The sequence below is a fragment of the Struthio camelus genome, chromosome 1, assembly GCF_040807025.1.
Source record: "Struthio camelus isolate bStrCam1 chromosome 1, bStrCam1.hap1, whole genome shotgun sequence".
NCBI lineage: Eukaryota > Metazoa > Chordata > Aves > Struthioniformes > Struthionidae > Struthio > Struthio camelus.
In genome coordinates this window covers 56,980,476-57,005,569 of record NC_090942.1, presented here as the reverse complement: position 1 = coordinate 57,005,569, position 25,094 = coordinate 56,980,476, and the positions used below count along the sequence as shown (strand labels likewise).

The following is a 25,094-nucleotide window of genomic DNA, read 5'->3' as shown; positions in this document are numbered from 1 at the left end:
TGAACTCATGCAAAATTTGTTCTGTTTTTTAGATTTTGGATCCCTCTTTGATCTGGAACATGACTTGCCAGATGAACTAATCAGCTCCACGGAACTGGGACTCACCAATGGTGGTGACATTAATCAGCTGCAGACCAGCCTTGGCATGGCACAAGATGCTGCATCTAAACACAAGCAGCTGTCTGAACTTTTACGGGCTGGCAGCTCCCCGAATCTCAATATGGGGGTTGGTGGCCCTGGCCAGGGCATGGCCAGTCAAACCCAACAAAACAGTCCTGGAATGGGAATCTTAAACAGCATGGTGAAAAGCCCGATGGCACAGGCTGGGTTGTCTTCTCCCAATATGGCGATGGGTGCAAGTGGACCAAACCAGGGTCCTTCAGCCCAATCCACAGCAGGAATGATGCCAACAGTAAACAGTCCAGTTAATCAGCCTGGCATGGGAATGAACACAGGGATGAATGCTGGCATGAATCCTGGGATGTTGGCAGCAGGCAATGGACAGGGAATGATGCAGGGGCAAGTCATGAACGGTTCAATTGGAGCAGGCAGAGGGCGACCTAATATGCCGTACCCAAATCCGGGAATGAGTAATGCTGGTAACTTGTTGGCTGAGACACTGCAACAAGGCTCTCCGCAGATGGGAGGACAGGCTGGACTGAGAGGGCCACAGCCTGGAGCCATGAACAAGGTAAGACAAGCTTGACTTTATAGCCTTCCTTCTTGATGTCAACCTCTTTGTAAGAAGTATTCCACTGTGCTAGGGGTTGTATAGGATGCTGTTTTTTCTTTCTTTAAGGCCTCTGGTTCATGTGGTAAATAGTTTATATGCTGCTTAAATGGTATTCCTAGCAGTCATGCGAGGCAAAAATTGAGTCTTGTGCAAGCCTGGTTATTGCTAGGTAAGAGGCCTGTTTTTTAAACCTTGTGGTGGTATAGTTTAGCAATAACACTGAAAACGAACGTAATTGTATTCTATTTCTGGTTTTGTGTTTTTGCCTATGCTTTTTTTAATGGGTTATTTTCCCATCTAACATGATGCTGGTGTTAAAGTGCGATGGGAATATCAGCTAGCGCTGCTGCCGTTAGTTTTTGGGTTTTTTGGGGTCATGTCCTTTCAGAAACCCCAGGAGGTCTCTTTTGTCTTTTAGATGTTGTGGTGCCCTTCTGGGTGAAACTTAACAAGAATGTATGTTGTCTGAGATCTATTGAATATTAGTTTATGCTATAGCAAATGAGAAGAGGCCCGTGCGTGTTTGAATGGACTGGTATGCTGTATGTGATAAGATGCATATGTTGGCCTTGTTAACAAACGCATCATTTGAGTTATTGATAAAGTAGGAATACTTGCATAAACACCTCAAGACAAATGTTGAGTGATTCTTAAAGACTTAATTGGTTCTAGTTTTAAAATTCAGAAAGTTTTTGTCCATAGGTTTTTCAGCTTTCTGATTTACCCTCCTTTTATATGTTGGAGGGGAGATGGATGGGTTTTTCCAGTTTAGGAAATTGGAAGAAAGTTGCTATCATGGGACACGTAAAGGCAAGAGATGGCCTAATACTTCAAATTACAAGGAGATGTTTAAACTGTTTCTTGTTGTGAAGAAATATCTTTACAAGGCTAGGGAACTGGCCAAGTGTGTGTTCTCAAGTTGTTAGTATTTTGATCAAAAGCTTAGACAATACCTAAATATCTTAATCCACTTTAGGTGGTTATTTTATATTTCTTGGTTAATGAGGGGAAAGCTGTTCTAGGGTGCTTTAGAGTACCTGAATAGATCCACCTTGGAATCCTCAAACTGAATTCGCTCGGAGGGCTTGACGTTATAACCGGCATAGTCCATAAATTTATCTGAAACCTAAGTGAAAAATATTTTGTAGATTAATAGTTTTGCTATGCTTTAAGTAAAATGATTTTAATATCTTATGATGAATGTTATCCATTATAAACTTCATGGTTTTAGCTGTTTGCATGAGCTTAACTAGCTATAGTTCTTATATACATGTCCAATAATGAGTTGATTCTGTGGTCTGTTCACTTTAGATATTTTTGCCTGATAGGTAAGTTGGTGTAAGCTTCTTACAGAGCTGGATTGCTGCAGCAGAAAATGTATTTGTGTACAGTTTATAGTGAAAATAAATACGTAACTGTTTGGAAGTATTTTTGCATTGGAGTTTATATAAAGTGTTACTATTCCTTGGCTGTAAAGTTACTTTCCTTTGATCTTCAGAGAATTGTGTTCAGAGGTCAATTTTTGACCTATTGGGTATTTTGGTGAAGTGCAACATCTTAATTCTTGTTTATCAGAGCTAAAGTAGGGTTATGAACTCTAACAAGCTAATTTGTCTAGGAGAAATAAAATCTAAGGCCACAAAATCAAGCTTTGAACTGACATGATCCAAAGCTAAATCGTCTTCCCAGTATTCTTAAATTCTGAAGTGTGCTGTACAGCTAAACTAAGCAGCATTTTGTGCTTTGGGAATCTTCAGACCAAATACATGATAAATTCTGCTTTTTTGTTTGTTTTCCCAACAAAACAAACAAAAAGAAAATACTTACAGCGGAGTTCTTAAATTTTGAGGAAAAAAATAGCTTTAGCGTCTGTGTGGTGGATGTGGCCTTTGTAAAGTAGTTTAAACTGCCTGATGAGAAAGAACAGTCTGAAATGGAGGCTGAAATTCCAGAATGTCTTCAATTGGTTTGGTTGTTGGCAGGGAGCCTGTGTTTCACTTCATGCAGTGGAGTTAGCAAAATCTGACAACGGTAATGTCTGCCCGTTTTATCTCTCCACTAATCTGCTTTTATTGTTCCCACCTACGAATCTTCAAAAAGTAGGTGAAAACAGAGGACCCTAGAGCAGTTGTTTTTAAAACCTTTTTTTTTTAATGGTAAATTTAATAGTGTGTTTGCTGCTAATGTGGGAGGGAGTCTGTGTAATAACTCCTGTAGGTTGCCTTCATCACAGTGAAAATGTGCATTATCCAGGAGCTATCCTTTGGGAGGAGGAAAACCAGAAGACCAGACGCTTTTATCATAATGTTAGCTTGCCAAGGTCAGTCGCTTTAGGTGATGACAGTCGCCTCTGTGAATTGTCTTTCAGTAAAACTGAGGTGTCTTGTCCTCAGTGACTTTTACAGAGGAGTAGCTCGTGTTTTCTCTGATGTTAACCAGTCGAGAGGAGGAAGCTTTTTTTTTTAATGGTGAAGATGAACTCCAAATGACTATGCAATTCAGGGAACAAAATTGGTTACATTTTTGCTCTTTTTGTTTTTTGGGGTTTTTTTTGTTTGTTTTCTGGAGTTAGTGAAGCATGTTTTTTCCTCTCCTCCCAAAGGGTTGGCTAGTTGTAGAATAAAGTGCTTGCTTTTCAGAGGGAAGCCTGTAGTTCCTAACTTTTCTAATTGTGAGCGTTCCTTTTTTAGGACTTGAAATCCCAAATATCAACACAAATGGTTCATTTGGGGTCATCAGCTAGACATTAACTTGCATTGCTATAACTTACCACTTATGTCCTGTCATGTAATGCCATAGTTTTATGTATAACATAAGCAATCACTGACATGCAGAGAAGCAATTCTGTCTGCACGCAGTCTCCTCCTGTGTGCCAACTGCATGACAAGTTGTGAAGAGCTAATCCAGGCTTGAAACTAACCTGATCTTTTTTTTTAAAAAAAAAAAAAAAAAACCCTCCCTCCCCCCTTTTTTTTAACTTGGGTTTGTTTCCTGACCCAATTTGTGCTCATCAGCAGGAGAGGTGGTGCTGATGCTTGGGAGAGGACATGTTAAAGGACTGCGTATTGCCAGTCAGAGGAGGGTGTGAGCTCTGTTTTGGCAGCAGTGCCAGCTTAAAATACCTGTGAAAATTTAGCCTAAGAGGAACTGTTATAAATTTGGAGGGGAAAGAAATGACAAGTTTTGCTTTCTGGAGTAAGCTTTTTGTTTTCAATGTGCTTGATTGTTGGTAAGCTACAAGGAGGATGGACTTACCTATTACTCTTAAAACGGAGTTTTCAGTGCTCTGCTTTGTAATCCTTCGATTCTTTCATTGTTAACGAATTTTTCAAGCTTTTTATTTCACTGGATAGCTTTGATTCGTTCAAGAGTAAACGGATGACGAATTCAAGCTCCGTGACTTGAGTGCAAGTTCACGTTCTTTTTGAGCCGCTCTTTATTTGGAAGTATGTATAGTTAAAACCTTACTCTTGACTCTTTAATTGTTCCACTGGGTCTTGTCAAGATTTCCTAGTTACTATCTTGTTGTCCTGCCCCTTATTAGACGAGGATGTTTTACATGTGAGTTGGCATTTGTGATGGTGGTGCTCTGTCCTAAATGATCTGAAGGCCAGGTGAATTTAGTCACTTTACCTTTTATGTCCCGCTACTTCAAGACAGGTACGCTTACTGAAATGGACGTGATGGCAGTTCAGATTTGTAAGGGAACGAGTAGCTCTGCAGTGTGATCGTTTCACTTGCCTATGAGGTGGTGTGAAATGCTTAGAGCTCCAGTAGTAATTCTTTGACCTTTAGCTTGCTGCTTGATTTGAGTATGTACAGAATTCGAGGCTATTACAAGGGTGATGCTTCTCTGCTTTATCGGCATTTAACACCTCAAGAAGAATTGAGTGTAATATTTTACTATAACAAACGTAATTCTTTAGAAACTCCATAACTTTGTTAAATAAAAGAATAAAAAATGTGAGAGTACTGCAGCTACAATTCTGCTGTTCAAAGTTCCAGAGAGACTGAAGGAGTTGATACTGGTTTGTGAAACTGGATACAAATAAAGAAAATAAGAGAAACGTACATTTCTTAGTGTTATCATCTTCAACATAGTGTTCAGTGTCCCTTTTTAGGCTGAAGGGCTATGGGCTGTATTCTTGGTTTGCTTTATTTTTAATAGTGGTTTGATTCCAGAGGTAAGTTAATCCATAATGTTTAGACTTTGAGGCCAGGTATACCATATGACCAAAGTACTAATCCATTAAAAGTGTAATTACATGTTCTGATCCTTTGCTTTTTCAAATTCTTTGGTGAAGCGAGGTGAAAAATGGATAATCGCTCATTTTATCCTGCCATAGTGGAGGAACACATTTGTCCATAAGGGAGAAATGGAGCAGTGACGACTTGCGTGCATTAGCTGTAAGTTCTTGAGGTGAATAGGGGAGTTCCTTGCACAGGTGGTAGTGAAATAGTGCTGGCCTCTTGCAAAAGGTATCTGAAAACACAATGCAGTAAATAACAATCAGTAACAGCCTTTGTAAAGAGTGCAGGAGAAACTGGCAAAATTTTGTTGTCAGGCCATGTCTGGGTCCAGTCAGTCAGTAGAAAGGTACTAGAAAGTGATATATAATAGAATAGTTTTAAGGCATTTTGCTTTTAAGAGCAAGCTGGAATTTGATTAACTTTCCTATTTCATTACTCTTGAACATGTGGACGCTGAAAGATACTTGACAAATCAGTGTGGTCTTGGACTAGCATGCGCACTGCAGTTACCCTGATAGAGATACACAGCTGATGCTACAAATGTTGGATTATTTGGAAGAATGTTACCAAACTCGATTTTGTTTCTTTCCTTCTTCATGCTTATGAACATCTTTGAACAAAGACCAGAGTTTCAGGGCTTGCTATACTATTGCTGATGTCTAGTTGTGGTTTTCAAATACTGTCATCTTTGAAGCAGTTGGTTTTTACGGCGAAACATAGAAAATCATCTAGAAAATTTACATAGAAAATTTGTAACATTCATGTGCGTTGCCATAACCAGGTGTTCCCCCTCAAATAGTGTTTGTATTAACTGTATAACTAGAAGCACTGTTGTTAGTTACTTGACCTTCTTCCGAACTAAAGATGCATTTATTTCATGGCATCAGAACAAAAACTTTAGGGAATTTCCTCTACTTCCAAAGTTGATCTATGAGATAGGGCTGTTCAAAAGCTTCCCCCTATCTGATGCTGTTCTTGCCTGTGAACTGGCATGTTTTTAGAACTTCTCGTGTCATCCACATCACTTATATGTTGAGAGATGCACGTCTTCCACCATTCCGGTGAAGATAGCCACTGCTTCAGCTGGAGAGAAGAAAGTCAAGCCTGGTTGTTTTCTACTGTGTGTGTAGAAGGAATAGCATTTGAGATTACCTTTACCCTCCACTAGCCATGCATCATCCTCTCTAGCTCTCCTCCTCTTCTTTGTTTCTTCTTTCATCCCCTAATACTCTTCCTTTATTGTGTTGTGCATTTCTGTGCTCTTTTGTGCGTGCAAAGCCCTTACATACGGGATGAGAGTGAGTTGAGGCTGTAAAGTGAAGAGAGGGAGGAAAGCAACAAATGGGATGAATAAAGAGAAATGAGAAGAGCAATGGAAGGATGTAGGCCAGGAAGGAGTGTAGAGATAGTTCAAAGTCAGTGAGGGCAATGATTTGGCCATGTATGTTTTTGTGCGGTGTTGCAGATGCCTTGTACTTGTTTCATGCAGTGGTACCAGCACTGCCTTACTTTGGCTGCTATTCACTTGACCACATCTCTCACTTTTCCACCTCCTTCCAAATAGATCAGTTATATGATGATGAACTATATGATGATGAACTATATAGCAAAGTCTTTCTGGTTGCTTACAACTGAGGAACTCCAAGTTTCTAGGATAACTCTCTTCTTGCTTCTGTAGCTCTAGTCATGAGGTCATCCGTTTCTTCCTGTTGGGTACTTTCATCTTGCTTTTATTGGTGTTTCCCAAAATGTCACAGCAAATGGATATTAGCATGCTCTTGTTTCTTGTGCCAGGTTTACTACTGAAAAGCTTTGGCCCCGTAATCTGGCTGTGAGGAATCTCCCTAGTGACCTTTCTGTTGACTCAGTTGGGTTGGGTCCTCATTGCAGATGCCAGGTTAGTGGATCTGTGGTGGCTGGACCAGGAGGGTGTTGCTGCAAGGTTCAGCTGTGAGACTGACACCTCCAAGGTCCACCTGGACAAAACTATGGCTGCAGACTTGTTCCAGGAGACCTTGAGGCATTTGCTTTTTGCAGCCTGTTCAGGTGATGCTCGAGTGCATGGTCTTCAGGGTCAGTCTGGTATGCTTACCCTCTGGCCTGACCTCTGCTCCCCTGGCATTCCCCTCCCCCTCTCTGGCCATAGGAGAACTGAGGATTACCCTTGTCAGGAGCCTACTGGGCTGAGCTGGACACGTCTTCTGCCTCCAGGTCCCCAAGTACAGTGGGGTGCAGGGGAGACCCACCGGCAGGGCAGACGACGGTTCCCAGCCTGAGAGAGAGCGTGGCACTACCTTTCTGCCATGGAGACGTCTTTCTTTGAGGGGCTGTGTTTGCACCTCAACAAAAAGTACCACTGGCTCATGCTTGAGAAAGCATCAGAGATCTTGTGCTATGCCAACTTTATTAGCGTTCATTAAAAAGCCAGATGCCTCGTGTAAAGTTTACATGAGGCTTCAGCCGTAATGCAGGTAAAAAGGCTGACTTGGCTAATAAGGCCAAACCTCATCCCCGAGTTTCATCAGAAAGCTTCAGTTTTTGGTTACATAGCAGAGGTGCTTTTGTAAGTCTAGGTTTCTTTTCCCCCTGCAGTCAGGACAGAGCTGACTCATCGGGCCATGGTGGTTCTGTAGCCTTTGGCACAATGGCTGAAGTCTCCAGTGCTCTTATCTCTGTTGTGCGTCTTGAGTTCTTCCTGCGACACCAAGGTGTGAAAATTTGTACCGTTCAGCCTTCAGATCTGAATTATGGTTGGTTCAGCTTTAAGGCTGACACACAAATCCCAGGAGTTATTTGGGTGCATACAGTGTTAGTGGTGGCCAACATAGTCTGCACTTAAGCAAGCCCTGTAAACAATACGCTCCCCTCCCAGGTGGCAGCTAACTTTTGGAGCTGTGAATATTAATTTAATGAACTCAAACTTTGTCTGCCTAGAAACGTCCATTCCTTAAGGTATGTACCTAATTTCATCCTTTCTGGAGCCAAAGGGATCAGGCTGTCCTACAGGAAAAGACTTTATCATGTTTTCTTAAGGAGATAATTCTCACTGTCGGTCCTCTACTAGCTCTTGAACCTGTTGGTCAATTTGAGGTTGCAGTGATGATGGGGAAGCGTCCTCAAAGATACCAGTGTATTTGCTGGTTCCTGTTTTCCCCTGTTTTTTTTTTTTTTCCCTTCTCCTTGGCCCTTTTCCCCTGCCTTTCCTGCTCATCACAGGAAAGACCTTATTAGGCCTTTTCCTGAGGGAGAAGTGGGAAGGACTTGACCCTTACCTGTTCCGTTTTTGGCTGCAGCTGTCTGGTCTGTCACCAGACACACGTGTCCGTCACGTGTGTCGTCTTCACAGTCAAGACATGGCAGTGGCAGTACTAAAGAAGAGAAGAAATTAAGCTTTTGGTTCTGCCTGCTCGTTACACAGCTTGTTCATCTACCATGCGCAGAGATTCTTTCATGGCTCTCTAATAAATTACCGCTGTGCTGTGAGATTATGGTTATTTTTTGTGTGTAGGGGGAGTTCACTTTGTACACGTAAGGTGTGTAAAGTGGCAGGTTCTTCGGTGAGGTTTGTGCCACTTGTCCAGTGACATGTGTTTGATCCTGCTGCGTTGTGGAGATGCAGGCTGAAGGCTGTTACAGTGCAAACCTGAAGAAGGAAAGTTTTTTGGCTAACCGTAGGTAATATCTGGGGAGGTAGATCACTTTTTTTTTCTGCAAGTTGGAGAAGCTTGGGGAGGAGCAGAAACGAGATGTTTCTGCAAGGGAAAGAAGGTTTGAGAATAAATATAGGATTGATGGGGGAAACAAACCTACCACAGGAGCTTGTGTGCACTTTGGATGCAGGAAAATGTGCAGAAACACTTCAAATAGACTGAACACTGTCTAGTTAGAGACTAATGTGAGCTGAAATGGTACAGCTCTTTTAATTTCATGCCTTTATTACTGAGTTACAGCCTGAGTAATGGCAATAGCTTAGTAAGAAGTTAGCATTAGAAGGCCAAATTTTCTGTGAAAAATAGATTGGAATGTAAGGAGTGGAAAAATGTCATCTTTGGCAAGAATGATCTTAACTGTGCCTTAGATTCTGGAACACAGGCAACAGGCAGCATGTTCTGGTGTGCCAGAACTGTTGAATATGCAATAGGTGATGCATACCCCAGAAGGGGATATATAGCCCTTGTATGAAATAAGAATCCCCTTTCCCTATGGGTGAAGGGTTCAGTAGCTTTGTTTTGTTTGCACAGTTCCCTCTGACCGTCTCCTTTGACCTCCAGTACTTGCAACTGCCAACAAATACTGTGCCTGTGTGATTCAGCGTGGCGTTACCTATGCCTGTAACGCACTCCTAAATCGAAAAATGTGTTGTGTTGCTGAAAATGTGGACTTGCATTGTTATGGCTGTCTGGAGAGGAGCTGTGGGAGTGCTGACAGTTGGGTGGGAGGAATTTAGGATAAACCCTGCTGATATGAATGAAGGTGATATTTGTCTCCGTTTGGAGTCAGCACAGAGGCAGAGAAGAGAAAAATTGTTCCAGACTTCCGAGTTGTATAGTCAATGATACAGATTTGCGATTGGGAAAGGTGAAATGAGAATCTGTTGAATAAAACGTCTTATAGGAAAAGCATCAGACTAGCTCTAACCAGACTGTCCTCAAAGGCTGTTGTGTTGGCCTGCCTCTGTTTAGAGGAACTGTATGGTTGAGGAGTTGGATGTTATGTGGTTGGTGTAAATACATACAAATGAGGGAGCAAAGGAAGCATGTGGATCAGTATTATATTACACCTGGTTCATAGCTGTATTCAGTCTTGCTTCTCTTAAGTTTTCATTTGCCCTTTATTGTGAACTGTGCTATCTCACTTGACTTTCTTACCATTTTAATTCCTAGATGGGAATGATGAGCAATCCCAGTCCTTATGGCCAGCCATATAGTCAGAATACTGGGCAGCAGATTGGAGCCAGCGGACTTGGGCCTCAAATGCAGAATAAAGCTGGACTGCAGAATAGCTTACCGCAGTTTCCAATGGATAAGAAGCCAGTTCCTGGGGCGGGAATACCTAATATGGTAAGTAGAATGAAAGGTGTCTCCAGCAAATGTTGTAGCAGACCAAAATGGAGCAATATGCGGTGCTCTAGTGCTGCCATGTTAGGAGGCATGGTGAAATTTTGCAGCTGTCATATCCAATGTGCATGCATGCTCTAAATCCTTGCGTAAGGCACTTACTCCAAATCCTAAAAGGGCTGGTCTGGAGGAGATAGCTGATTTGTGCTTTCTCTACTTATAAGCTGCCATCTCTACTCTTTACCCTTCAAACCCTGCTAACAGAGAAAAGGAAAAATAAGTTTCTCTACCTGCTTGGACACCTCTGGTGTCTCCCATCCTTTCTCCTGTGGTTGGTCCCCTGGGCCTCTTGCCCTCCGTGTAGTTTTGTCCTGAGGGTTGTTTTCCTGGCTTTCAGTTACTGATGCTTTTGGGAGAGAGAAATCTCTCTTCACAAAAATGTATTATCTGTGCTGCGGTAGCACCTAGCAGCTCTGATCGTGTTCGTTCCTGTTATGTTAGGCCTTACATGAACACGCACGACTGTCTTGATTGCAGAGGTTCCCTGGCAGTTGTTGCCATAGTAGCCCTGCCCCCTACTGTTCCTGCAGCAAGGCTCAAGGAAAGAGGAAGTGAGAGCGGTGGGAAAAGTGGATGGACCAAACTTACAAATGACAGAAGCATTAACGTTAACTTCCCTTGCTTGAGCTTAACCCTAGTGTCTGATGGTCTAGGAGAGCGAAGGGGCTGAATGCATTTGCAGAAGCTTAATGTGTGTGTTATTGTAGAACCTTAAACTGGTTAGGGGTACATATGCATCATGTCCTCCCCTTTTTCCATGTTTTTTTTTTTTTCTCACTTGTGAAACAAATTCTCACTTCTGAATGTAGCTGGTGTTTCCTGCAGCTTCAGATCTTAATTTTTTCTCCACCTTCTTGGAAGTCAATATCTTGATCTTAGTAATTACTGGTGAATGAAAAAACATTCCAGGTAACTTTTTATACTATTGAATTAGAGAGTTTTGTCCCATGAATTGTATTTAATGTTTTTGAAGTTGAGCATGAAACGCCTAGCACAACTAGGCAGTTATATGAACTAATGAAGAAACAGCAGAAGATCGTTGTTCAGAACCCCAACTGTCAACCTTGTGTTCAGTGCAGAGTTTATAACTTTTGGGGGGTTGAATTGCTACGCAGGGGGACCTAGGAATGAAAAGGTTGCTGCTGTCTCAGTTGATGTTTAGAATGACAGACTGCAAACAAGGCAACTAAGGTCACTGCTGGAGCACCTAATAGCCCCGAGGGGGCTAAGTAACTTGCAGATTCCTGCAAAATGAAAGGTTCATACTAGTTTTGAAGAGCTACAGGAGAACTGAGGTTTAGGAGTGCAGGTAACTGAGCTCTGAAAAACTGTGGAGGCTTTTGAGATCTCTGGAAACAACCTCTAAAACCCTCTGGAAGTGAAGAGTCTATTGGAAACTGAAGGCTATAGAACTGAAGTGAAACAAGTAACAGAGTCCATAAGCCTCTCTTTCCCAGAGTGCTCCTCAGATATCACCTAGAAGAAATACGAAGTCTGGAGAAATACAGATGTTTACAAGTGCTAGACATTACCGTACTTGATATTAATCTTCTACCATGTATTATTCTGAAGTTGTGCGTCATCTGTGGTGGAGATGGAGCACAAACGCTTTTTTTTTATGCCAGTGTGTGCCGTCTTTGTTATGAAAGAAGGTCCCATCGCTTCCTCTTCATTCTCCTTTTCTAGGAATAGTCAAACTGAGGTATCTTATACTGAAATTGAGGAAAAGTGAAAAGATGCTTTTTTCCTTTAATGCAGGAATTGTGGATGCAACTCCTTCTAGTTTCCCAAACAAGGCCACTTAAAGAGAGATTTGATGTCCAAGTCCTATTAATAATGTTTTCCAAGTTGGTCTAGCACCACAGATGGACCTGTGAGCATATGCTAAATTGAATAAGTTGTTTTTTGTTGACCAGGCAAGAGCTAGCAATAGGAGGGAGTGACATGGAGAAGTAACTGGTTGGCAACAGGAGCCTTGCAGGTACTGTTGTAAATGGGTATTTAATATGGACCACCCAGAAATACAGATAGGTAGGATATTTCCTTAATCATACATGTAACAGTTGTTTTTCTTCTGTACTTTGGTTACTTGTTAAATGCATTGTTCTTGAATAGATTTATTTCTGGATGTCTCCTTTCTGCCTCCTACAGGGCCAGCAGCAGGCTCCCCAAGTTCAGCAAGCTGGGATGGGGCCAGCAGCTTCACAAGGAATGGGGTCTGGAGCGCCGACAGCAGATCCAGAAAAACGCAAGCTCATTCAGCAGCAACTAGTTCTCCTCTTACACGCTCACAAGTGTCAGCGGCGAGAACAGGCCAACGGCGAGGTGCGACAGTGCAACCTCCCTCATTGCCGAACCATGAAGAATGTCCTGAACCACATGACACATTGTCAGGCTGGCAAATCTTGTCAGGGTAAGTGGAGGAGGAGTGGTTGTGTAGATGCGTTCAGCACTTGCAAGACCAGGAGGCCTCCTAGTAAGAGATAGTGAAGAAAGGCCATTAAGGAACATGGGGTGACTTGGGAAGTATAATTTTTTTTTTCTTATCCTCTCTTCCCCCTTGGGAATAGAAATCATAAAGCTCTTCTGAGATTTTAAAGTTTAGGCAAGTTAGAGAAGGCAGGATGGCACAAAGATGAGTGAAGAACTCTTGCTTAACTGAAACTTGCCTTTTAAGTGCTATCTTCTGATAAGCACAGACGGGAGGTAGGAATCTGCCAGTAGGAATCTGCCTGCTTCCCTTAAAGGGAGGGGACAAATCTTAAGTAATAGCTCTCCAGGAATTTTATCTGTTACTGGTGCTGGTGAACTCTTAGTTTGTCCCCATAGCCAAGAAAGTTTGTGGACTACATCTGTGGTAGCCTAGGCTTTTCTGGATGGTGACAACAGCTGATACTGTTTGCCTCGTCCCTGGTATATAGGGTATTATCCACTGAGCTATGGAGATGTAGCCTTAGATGTTTAACACAGAGCTGCCAAGCAAGCTTTAATTGAGCCAGCATAATACTTGCGGTGATCTAGCTGCATTTGCAGGGCTATTTAGTGCTGAACTGCTTGACATAATACATTGCTGAACTGCTGTTGATGTAGAGATGTGTCCTGAGAGAAGTAGCTGCTCCCTGTTGAGTTTGTGTTGACCTTGTGGAGATATTAGCAGTAGTTTCTAAAGGCTTTTCATTCCCCTCCCTTTCTCAGTGGCACATTGCGCGTCTTCCCGACAAATCATCTCGCACTGGAAGAACTGTACGAGACATGATTGTCCTGTATGTCTGCCTCTCAAAAATGCTGGGGACAAAAGAAACCAACAATGTAAGTCATCTAGGGAGTCCTGTGTGTTTTGATAAACCATAAAATGCACGTAAAATGCGGTTAACTTGCTTGACCCGGTTGAGGATAGTGGTGCGGTTGGAACCTGGGAACACGTAATATGATTTTCCTCTTGCTTTGGAGTTGCAGAACCTATTTCTCCCTCCGATAGCCAGTTTTTTCTGAAAGCTTTCTAACTGAGCTTTTCCTGGCAGGAGAGTGGTAAGGGTGAACAAGAGTGATATTTGTCTTTTACCCAGCTGATTTGCTCTTCTCCATCACCCCTTCCAGCTAACAAAGTTCTGGAGTGAGAGGCGCACACACGTGTGCTCACACATAGAGCTATGTCATTTCAGCCGTGACGATCTTAGCTGATGCTCTTCTGTCTTTATCCTGTATGTTTATGTCAGATAGCTCTTTTTCCTCCTCCTCTTCTTGTCCCCTTGGTCTTCTCACCAACGATTTTGGTAGGATTTCTGTCACTTTATTGCCTGTATGCCCTTCCTCCTTTCCTCATGCTGCTTTGCAGTGTTCTTATGACTGGCCTGAGTTGGAGTATTTGTTGTGGGGAGGGGCAGGGAGAGGCATCAGAATGGGTGTTGAAGGGCTGTGCTGGTCTGTCTTTAACCTCTGTGACATGATAGGCCTCTGCTTTCAATTTTAAGCAAACAGATCTGTCCAAAATACTGAAGTGGGATTTGCTCTTAGCAGCAAAAAAGGAAAACAGCGTGTTATTGGAATGACTGATGACTGGTTAGGCCAAAAACTTGTCACCCTGTTTCATGACAAGTTTTCCAGACCTGGATTCTTGCATGTGTATTACTGGAAGGAGACATTTTGGTTCTGATCAGCCAGTAGTCTTGCATGCTTACCCTGTTCTCTTGGACTTCTTTGGCTACCTCCTACTGTCTTTCATCAACTTGATATCTCTCTTGTAGCGTTGCTGGGCGGAGCTGCAGTAGGACTTGCAAATACTGGCTCCGTGGGCGTGGGGCAGCAAACAACACCCAGCATAAACACTACCAGTCAGATAGACCCCAGCTCCATTGAGAGAGCCTATGCAGCCCTCGGACTGACCTATCAAGGGAACCAGATGCAGACACAATCCCAGGCTCAAGTGAAGAATCAGCAGCAAGGACAGTCACCCCAGGGTCTGCGCCCTATGAATCCCATGAGTAAGTTGATCTGCCAGTGGTAAAATACAAACTACAAGCAACTTGTGCTGTATCTAATGCAAACTTTCTTAACCTACTAGCTGAATGCAGCTAGCTAATTAAGCAAAAGCTATGACTCCTCAGTATTTTAGTCCTGAGATGACAAGCTATTCAGTGGAACAGGGGACATTAGAGTGCCCAAATGTTTTCCCTTGAAAATCAACAAGCCTCTCTTTGGGAAGTACTTTCTTTGGAAAAATGTTTTTTTCTCTGAGGGGGAAAATGATTTTTCCAAAACACTTAATTTAATGTTGTTTTGTGGCTTTATAACGCAAGTTTCAGACTTTTTTAGAAGTTTTTAATGGGAAATGACAAAACACCTGCGTTCAAGTGTACTTCCTTGTTGCTCAGATTGCAGCGTTTTACAGTTGTATCTCAGTTGCAAAATGCTTGTTTTAAAAAATGTAGAATAGAGAATAATGACTCTTTCTCTGAATCCTGTTATGTGGACTCATGTAACTGTAATTTGTCTGTGTGGCTTATTGCAAAACCACAAAAGACTGCCCAAGAATTTTAGTTTGAAGCGCATTTAATTCTACCCTTGCTGTCGTTTCTGGTGTCAAATGAAGTAACTTTTAACCATCAAATCTAATTTTGATAGCTTGCGATTACCTCACAGGAATTTGTTTCTCATCCCCAGCTCTTAGCTTGAGTTGCTTAAGCAGAGGTGGTTTTTTAATTGAAAAGAGGAAAAATGAGCTGGCAGAGATTTACCACAGGCTTGTTGTTGGATTGCAGTGGTGTGTTATGCCCAGTGACAAGCCTGTGCGCACAATGAGTGCTGTGCGTTGAACAGGGATGCTGAGGGAGAGCAAGAGCTCGAGAGGTTGCTGAGGAAAGTAGCAGTTGGTTGCAGGCTGCAGGTTGTGCTGTTCTGCACTAACCTACATCCTACTTCCGAGCTGTTCAGGAAAAGACTGTTCTCTAGAGTAGAGAGTAGATGTTAGTGAGATAACTGATCCTCACAGGTTGCATGCAACTTGTATATTGTTAACACCTTGCCTTTCAGCATGTAAAGTGTGCTTTAAAAACAAGTTCCTGAGAGCCTAGTCCTAAAACAAGTACATAACATAACATGGCTTTCGACTGTACATTAGTGTGCTTTACAGAATAGATGGTTTTCCAAAAGCTCAGAAATGTTACAGTGAGGACTTGGAAGGTTGAAAGGAATCTGTCGTCTTTTTTGAAGAGAAATGGGTCTCTGCTTTTTCTTATTTGTAGAGATAGAGAGTTTAGTTTGTACCTTCTTATCGGGCCGCTCTCCCTGTAGCAGTGATAAGCAGAGAAAAAACAAGCTGAAGAGATGGAGTTTAAAAGTTTTGGGGCAGTGAAGGGCTGTGCACCTTTATGTAAAAAAGACATGAATGGAGAGGGTAGGTTTTTGACTGTGATTTCATTATTAGGAGCAGATAGGTGGGTGAGGGGATTAAAAAAGGTGAGCTAGGAATCATTGACTCATGGACCTGCATAATGAAAGGACTAATTTAGAAGAAATAGCAGAACTTGGGAAGTCTGAAGAGATGCCACCCTAAATACATCAAACACAGTCAAGGTTCTGGCAGTTGAGAAGGGAGAGGTAAGGTAATGGTTGTGTCTTCTAGACCAGTTCGCGCTCAGATGGCAAGGTGACTTGGGAAGGGGGCGAAAGTGATTAAAGGAAGGGAAGTGCAGGCAGCTTTACGAGAAGACATTTGGGTGTGATTTCAGAGGTGTATATTAGACTTGCTAAACTTAATTTCAGTGGGTTTCTCTTGCATGCAGTGTCAAAGTTTGCAGGAAATACCGATTCTGTAGGATCCAGATGTCTTAAATACATGTAGAACTTTGGTAATGGGTTTCATGCTACCCTTCCTTCAAAACAAAGGGATTTATTTAATAGTTCCGGGCAGAAGTATGCTGCATTTGTTTTCTTCACTTATTGAGTCTTAACTGTAGTGTGAGAGTTAAAACAGGCGATTTCAATGGTCATTGAGACCTGCTGTGATTCGGAAAAGGGGATTCTGATACATAACAAATTACTGGAGTGTTTTTCCGTCCAAAGGATTGTCATATTTTTTCCCTTTAGTAATATAAGCATGAAAGTTAGTTGCAGGCTTCTTAAGTACGGAAGGAGTGAGAGCAGACCTTGTCAAATGTAGGCGATAGCTGAAAGACCTGCTGTTGTGAAGGCTTTTTGAGCATACATCCCAAGCCTCTGAATCACAAAAGAAGCTTTTAAACTAAAAGCAGAAGTGGTTTATAACACTGAATCCTTAGGGAGTCACAGAAAAGGATTCTGGTCCATAACATTGGCAGCAAATGGAAATTGCTTGTGTGTTCAGAAGTTCAGGAAGATGCTCAGAAGAGTAACGGGCTGTGATGCTTCACTTGGAGAACATCACCAATGTTGTGCCTCGTCACCTTCTGAGTTGGTAAAAGGAAGAGGGTAAAGAGAGCAAAGGGTAATTAAATTCCCCTTTGCTAAATTCCCCCCTAAATTCCCCTGTAAATACTTTACAGAAGTGAAGTACTGGAAAGTCTAGACCCTTGTTATTTCCGAACAATTACTGAATTTGCATAATAGTTTGGCTCTTTTAAAAATACTTGTCCTTTTGTTTCCTAGGTGCAAATCCAATGGGAGTGAATGGAGGAGTAGGGGTTCAAACCCCTAATCTGCTGCCTGACTCAATGTTGCATTCAACCATGAATTCCCAGAAGTAAGTTCACACATTCTTTGCATCCAAGTGATTTTATTGAGCTGCAAACGCTGATCATTTCCCTCAGTGAAAGATCATGATGGAGGGGAAGAGGATGTATGTAAGGCTATTCCTGCTCTCATCTCGGGAGGGATTTAACTGATGCTTGCTGCTAAGGGCAGTTGGAAGAGAAGCCTCATAATTGGAGTATCTTTGTTCTTATGCATTTCACAGGTTTCGCGCTCTGATTTAATTTTGTCCCTCAGTGCTTGCAAACAGATTTTCTTAGGCCACAAAGGTTACAGGCGCTAGCTGAATCAGTATCTGGGCAGATCTGAAGCCCCACTGTGTTTACTAATCACAGTGTCATACCACAAGCTTGCCATTGCCCTGCTGTGGGACTGAGGGGCAGGTTATTCGGTGAGATGTAAAAGCAATCCTTGTGCTTAATAGTATCATGGCGCTTTCTGCGTGAACAGGGAGATAAATTCAATCGATTCCTACTACTTCCTTTGGATTTTGTAGTTTTTGGGCCAGTTTTCCAAATCCATGGGTAGGACAGCATGTACTCTTTCATGGCCCTCTTTCATTCTGAGATGAATGTGGTGTTTTCGTCTCTATGCAGTTATTTCTGCAGAGCTCGTCCATTGATTAGGGATTGGCTGAGATAGAATAAGTTAGGCCAAAGAACTAAAAGAGGCTGTGACTGGAAGATGTAACTGTAAGATGAGCGACCTTGGGCTGGACTTTCACCCTGAAATTCTTACTCTTTTTGAAGCACCATGATGAGTGAAAGTGCCAGTGTTGCCAGTTTGGGGGCCATGCCAACAGCTCAACCATCCAATACTGGAATTCGAAAGCAGTGGCATGAAGACATTACTCAGGATCTCCGAAATCATCTTGTTCATAAATTGTGAGTAGCTAATATCAAAATAACATCCTCTTCGGTGACTTGCTGCCTCCGAGCTCGCGTTGTGTGTGTGTGTGTGTGTGTGTGTGTGTGTGAGAGGAGGAAGCCCACCTACCAAAACCAAGGAGGCAGTAAGAGTTGTTGGGCAGGGGAAGCAGAAGCATGACAGAGGTGTTCTTGCTGTCCGTGTCTTGAATGGAGCTGCCCGTGCTGGTTTGGGGCTGTTGTCTCGAAAGCGTCCCGCTCCCCACTCAGGCCGTCAGTGCGGGGAAGGTGTCTCCAGGGAAGAGGAGCGGCTTCTTGCTCTGTCAGAAGACTTGCTCCCTGCTTTGTTTTTTTGAATCGCTGGTGCTGGTGCCCATGTCCTGGTCTGGAGCCGTCCTAACCACTTGCCCGCTTTGTCTTCAGAGTGCAAGCCATATTTCCTACTCCTGACCCTGCTGCGCTGAAGGATCGGCGTATGGAGAACCTGGTGGCGTACGCTCGGAAAGTGGAAGGAGATATGTATGAATCGGCAAACAGCAGGGTGAGAGGCCATCAGGTGTCCCCCCGCAGAGCTGCTGCTTTGCTTCCCTGGAGAAGAGTTTGTATGTGGGTTTGTGGGAGGAGTGCAGAAATACAGACTGAGGAGTTTCTGTGGGAATGACGGTGCGGTTGGGGAGAGGAGGGGGAGGAAAGTGTAGAGGAGAGGGCCAGGCTGAGGGGTGTGGTAGGAGGGGTTGCTTGCTGTTCTGGGCCTAGGAAGCAGGCAGCTGCAGGCTTGTGGCTGGGCATGCCAGGAGCGGGGGCGGTGTCTGTGCTGGTGTGCTGTGCCCGGGACTTCTCCGGGTCTCCCGAAGGCAGCGTGAAGCTCTTCATTGTGGCTCTCCGCAAGGAGCGTTAGACACAAGAAGCAAAACTTCCAGAGGCGTCCGTCCTACTGGCTGTTGCAGGAATGCCCTGCGCGGTGCCCGTTTTCACCTCCCAATCTGCCCTGGCAGCCGCTGTCAAGGGAGAGCCAAGCCCACCCAATCTAAAAAGTGTGTGTGGAGGGATGTTTTCCAGCCCAGGTTTTGATGATGGTGCTGGTTGCCTTTGCTCCTGTTGTGTCTCGTCTGCTCTCCTGACTTGTGTTCCTGCCCAACAGGCAGAGTACTATCACTTGCTAGCTGAGAAGATCTATAAGATTCAGAAGGAATTGGAAGAAAAACGAAGGACCAGGCTGCAGAAGCAAAGCATGATACCAAATGCACCGGGCATGCCCCAGGCTCCCATGAATCAAGGGCCCAACATGGGACAGCCCCAACCAGGGATGTCTGCAAGTAAGCACAGTTGGGTTACTTACTGCCTGGGGTAGGGTAATCCTGTGCTGTCATTTTGGTAGGCTGGTGACCGTTTCCCTCTCATTTCACAGGTACCTCTCGTTGGCAAGAGTTGAGCAGAACTTGTTTTTACTTTTTATTCAGAAGTACTTGCAAAACCTTTGTCTTGCTTTCCTGTTAGCTAATGCTCATGTAAGATGTGAAAGAGTTCAGTCTTAGGAGCTCATTGAAATGTCATAGACCTTTACACTTGCTTTTGGGGTAGGACGAATGGAGATTAAATTGCATCCTTAACACTGTAGAACTTCGATCTTGTTAGTTTTACCTCTAGAATTAATGCAGTTAAAGGTAACTTTCTTTAATGCGGAAGAAATACGCTTTCGTGATGCTTGAGGTTTGTGGTGTTTGAAACGATCATTGGTCTTAATGTTGTTGCTAAGCATTCCACTTGTGGTAGTCTTTGCTTAGGTGTTCATGCCATTCAGAGTTCAGCTAGTGCTTGTTGTATGCCAGATTTGTTTTTTTACTGTATGCCGTAAAGGTCATTTGTCCAAAAAAAAAAAAAACACATTTCAGCTTTTTTCTAACTGTTGTCTTTAAGAGTAGTTCTGTTACTTGAGTTAACCCTTTTAATGCTAGTTTATTATTCCCTTCTAACCTGGCATTAGTATATTAGAATAAAATTGATTTTGATGGAGAGAAGATAACGATCAAAACTAATGTTGCTAAAGACTGTAGCGTCTCTTCACAGGCACCCTTCAAACACTAGAAAGTGATGAGGCGCTGTAGGCTGCCTCAGGTATTTATAGTATATTTTGTCTGGGTTAATGGGTAGAACAGAACATTAATCACTGCAGGTGGTATTTCCAGTTAAAAAAATAAGAGGGGGCATCCTTTCACATTGTAATCTCATTTTTCCAGTTGATTAAGTCCTTTAAAAAATTGGAAAACAGGATTTTCATCTATACGTTTCTCCGAGTAAAATGGCATCTCGTGATCTGTGATTTAACTATAAGAGCGCTAATATGTTTCTTCCCTATTTATTTGAGCCAAAATCTACTTTAGGATGAATTTTGTGTCTCTCTCTGGATTTAGAGCTCTGGAGACTGAAATAGTTTCTTACTTAAAAATAAGTGCAACAGCTCTATTAATGTGTTTTTCTAAAGTATTGCCTTCCCTTCCCCCTTCATGTATCCCAAGAGCCTCCATCTCAGAAGAGAAGGATTTTCTCCTCTGTGCATTCAGTCCTGGATATTCTTAGATTCTTTACAGTTAAGAATTGAGTTCTTGAGACACCTCACGTGAACAGATGAATAGCTATCAATGACATTGTAGTGGGTCATGTTAAAAGGTGGCCCCTCAGTTGACTAATGCCAAAACTTTCCTGTTTTTTCTAAAAATCTGGAACCATCCACTAAGTCCAGAATTATATTTCAAGAAGCTTAATCTTAGGATTTTTTTCTTCCTTTTAACTATGAATGCATCTTGGTAAATCCAGTTCTAATGTCAAGCATGAAAAGACGTAGAAATAAAAGCTTGTTAAGATTGGTGCTATGAATTTGTTTGCTGTAACCTCTGTAGAAAGTTAATCTTCAGTAGTAAATGTGACATTTCGGTTATCTATCATGTATTCCAGCAGTTCTCAGACTTCAGACTCTTGGTAAACCTTCAGTTGAACCACACAGTTTTCATAGTGTTTTCAGACTAGAAGTGTGGTAAGTGTAGGGTGGTCTATAGTCATTTTTGATGGTTTGGAATGCTTGTGAAATGCTGAGTTTGTCATTGTACCTTGATAACATACCTCATAGTAGTCCTCAACTTCTGAAAGCTGTTTCCAAGTCAGATGTTGTTTTTTTGTCAAGCGAGCATGTTCATGTTTTCAAGGAAGCTTGATTTTTTTATTATTATTATTATTTTTTTTTGCTTCACACTTCAAGGATTCCAATATTTTAAGTATTTAAAGTTATTGGACTGTAATAACATGTTGTAAGAAGATGTTAAAATAAAAATGCTCGGTGGATAAAACCTGGTGGTCTTCTAAATGCCATAACCTTATTCCAATGTCCTTTTTCTAGATGGTCCTCTTCCAGACCCAACCCTGATACGTGCCAACGTGCCAAACCAGATGATGAATCGTATGCAGACACAGCCAGGTAATTGTCCAAAGAAAATGTGCTACTCCGATTGTGAAGGAATCGGGCAACTCTTGCTGAAGTGTAGCCTGATTTTTCACCTGCTTTTTTCCTGTTTGATTAAGAAAATAGATTATATCTATATTGTATAGTCTATGCATAAGTATATATATTTTAATAGCATTTCATGCTCTTGGGAATTTAAGAGCTTTTTGCTAGGGAACTTGCCTTGTTAGATGCTCTAGGAAAGTGCTGACTGTGTGACCACAGAATGGGGGGGAGGCGTCAGTCAAGTAAATATGGTGGGCCGAGTCATCTTAGAGGGGGACGCCTCTGTGGCACTTGGAGGATGGTGAGAATTATTGCTTAGAAGGTAGGGGGAGAACCCTTGCCTACTCAAACATTTTAGCCAATGTGCAAGGTGCTTTAGGGAAGTATGTGAAAATTTACAACCTGGAGTTCAATAAGTGAACTTCTAATATGTAGTTAAGATAATGCAAGCCATCTGAAACTGTAGACAGAAACAAGTTTTTCAGGAAAAAAAGACTAGCATGTGTTCTGAAGGAGCATGGTCACTTGGACACTTTATATTTAAAACTGTTCCATGTAACTGTTCGGTTACAATATTGCATGCTTGACAACTGGTTGATAGAAAACGAAGTTGGGAAGGAACTGACAGCATTTCTTCTCCAAATGTTGAATGGTGCCCAAAGGAGAATTCAGGCCTTTGTTTATAAGTCTTTCTGGCGTAAATGTGCAGGAATGAATCAGTTTGGCCAGATGAACATGCAGCTGTCATCAATGGGACCCCGGCAAACCCCTCCTCTTCAGCACCCTGGACAGCTAAGCCAGGCTGGGGCCATGAACCAGGTCAGTGCATGTTGCCTTTTGGCCAGTGCCGACTCACAGGGTTGCTCCCATTGGCTGTGATCCCCTGGGGGTGGGGGGAGGAAAGGGGAAAAGCATTCGTTCTTTCTTCTGTAAACGCTTTGGCCAATTTTTTTGCATCTCCGTTGCGAGATTTCTCTGGTCTATGGTCAGCCTTTAGAAATCGTTGGTATGGAATGACTGCCTTGTCTAAAAAACCAAGACTGTGGGTGTTTTATGCTGCCACATCCTTAAAACAAAAAACAGAGATAAACCTTGAGCCACAGTTGCAATCTGAAAATAATATTCTCTTCCTTAGTTGACTAATCAGAATCAAAATTTTTTTCTTTTGAGAGGAACTTTAACAGGCTTTTCATATTGTATCCTACAGAAAAGTGGCAGGCATCAGTTTCTGCAGCAAGAGAAATAATTTTTTGTAAAATGTTTTTTTTTTTTTTTCCCCCCCCCCTTTTTCCTCTTCAACAGATGGGATTTCCTTCACGTATGCAGCAGCCAGGAGTTGGCCAGCCTGCTGGTCAGAATCAGTTTCTACAACAAAACCAGTTCCCTGCTGCTTCCCCAGGAATGAACACAGCAACCATGCCTATGACCCAGCCTGGCAATCAGACACCAGTGTCTCAAGTAGGTTTCTTCTTTATGGAAAGTAATATCACTGGACTCTGTCATACACAGGTTTCATTATTCGGTTTGTAATGATGGAGAATTTGTTTTCTCAAGATGCTGGCAGAGTTTTAGTCATTTGAATTCATTTATTGAGCTCCTATGTTTTCCTGGAGGTAACGCTGGGAATGGCAAGGGTTGGAGCATTGTTAGTCTGTTCTCGGGCTTAGGCGGCTTCAGTGTGGCACAGGATTTTTGTTTTGGAGTTTCTTTTCATGGAGGAAAAAAGAAATTGTTACTTAGCATACAACAATTCGGTATTTCTTACTAAACAGTGAAGCAGCAGAGTGTGAGAGTTTGAGATGATGGGAGAACAAGTCAAAAAGGCATGTCCAGTCAGGACCATCAAATGTGTGTTGCTGACTTACTGTTTAGGGGGGAGGGGAGGTTATCATAATTAGTGAAGATCTGAGCTTACCTTCTGGCAGTTTTCTTTCTGTTCTTTCAATTTCCCTTTCATCCAGAATTTCTCAAGCCCGAAAGAAGTAGGGAGCATCAGTTTGCTTCTTGTTTGTGCTTCCTCCTAGTTTGCAGACGGGATTATTGCAGAATGACAGCTTTCTTCCTGACTGATCCCAAATTTTTTGTGACCTCGTAATAGTATAGTTGCAGCTGTACTTATTTTGGATGAGGAGAAATTCAGTTTCTAGTCTTAGGGTGGAGGGTTGGAAAATGGTTCATCTCTAAGTGAATTTGAATGCTTTTTTCACTGCAGGGCTTTGCCCTATATTCATGGTGTACAAATGTATGGTTTTGGAAAGAAATTTTATGCAAACTCTTGAGTATAGGTGTAGTACCCTAAGTGTATTAGAGTATTAGTTATTGTGTTGAAAATTCTCTTTTAGGTCTGAACAAACTGTAAAGCAGCTAATGTAAAGCTTTACAAAGCTAAATTGAGTGGCCCATTTCTCCTTTTGAAATTGAATTTAAAAAAAGTTTGTGTCACACTTTAGAGGTATGCCAGTAATTGTGGAAAAGCAGCTGTTTAGCGATAATTTCTCTCCTTTTCTATTTCAAGTCATTGCAAATGTCATCTTGTTTCCCCACAGGCACAAATGACGAGCTCTTCCTGTCCTGTGAACTCTCCTGCAATGGCCCCAGGTTCTCAAGGGAGCCATATTCACTGCCCACCTCTTCCACAGCCTCCCATGCACAGAAATTCTCCTTCTCCTGTACCGAGTCGAACCCCAACACCTCACCACACACCCCCAAGCTTGGGATCGCAGCAACAGCAGGCGGCAGCAGCTGCCACCACTGCCCCCACCCCTACTCCTCAGGCAATGCCACCTGGACCACAGTCACAAACTATGCACCCCCCTCAAAGGCAGACTCCAACACCTCCACAGGCACAGCTGCCTCCACAAGTCCAGCCTCCAGTTCCAGTTACCCCCTCTGCAGAGCAACAGCAGCAGCCCCTGTCACAGCAGAGCACGACTGCATCTGTTCCCACACCAACAGCACCACTGCAGCCTCAGCACCCCACAACACCTGTAAGAAATTACTTTAATTGCGCTTTCCCTGCAAATCACTAGGTGTGAGGTTTAGTTTTCCGTAAGAGTCTTTACTTTTGTGCGAGTCTGATGATGGAGATAGAAGCTATTTTGATATTGAACATCCTGGGAGCTATTACACTTGGGAAGAAACCTTTTTGTCTAGAGAGAAGTTTGTAGAACATATGCCATTCGCGCACAGGAATTACTTTGCAGAATTCTAGTGCATGTTTTGAAATTCACTGTGAAAAATGGACAAGGCCCTCAGTAATACAGTTATGTTTGCATATGCATAGCAATGGTGCACAGTAGAGAAACAGAATGTGTAGTTATCTATATACTAGGCCTTCCAGTGCATGTTTCTGTTGCATGTTTTCTGTGGTTGAAGTTATGAAGCAAGTAGAAGGGCTAGAGTGC

At 42.6% G+C, this 25,094-nt stretch overlaps 1 protein-coding gene across 1 annotated transcript in view; it reads left to right on the top strand.

Annotated features, from left to right (window-relative positions):
• The window catches only part of EP300 (E1A binding protein p300), a 65,097-nt gene that overhangs the window by 15,971 nt on the left and 24,032 nt on the right, over nt 1–25,094 (top strand). Inside the window, exons 2-14 of the mRNA XM_009665258.2 lie at nt 33–691; nt 9,868–10,044; nt 12,253–12,514; nt 13,297–13,410; nt 14,346–14,582; nt 17,224–17,317; nt 18,075–18,209; nt 18,615–18,732; nt 19,333–19,507; nt 21,583–21,660; nt 22,400–22,509; nt 22,993–23,148; nt 24,237–24,677. Coding sequence (XP_009663553.2) covers nt 33–691; nt 9,868–10,044; nt 12,253–12,514; nt 13,297–13,410; nt 14,346–14,582; nt 17,224–17,317; nt 18,075–18,209; nt 18,615–18,732; nt 19,333–19,507; nt 21,583–21,660; nt 22,400–22,509; nt 22,993–23,148; nt 24,237–24,677 — 2,756 coding nt within the window. The remainder of the gene's footprint in view (nt 1–32; nt 692–9,867; nt 10,045–12,252; nt 12,515–13,296; nt 13,411–14,345; nt 14,583–17,223; nt 17,318–18,074; nt 18,210–18,614; nt 18,733–19,332; nt 19,508–21,582; nt 21,661–22,399; nt 22,510–22,992; nt 23,149–24,236; nt 24,678–25,094) is intronic.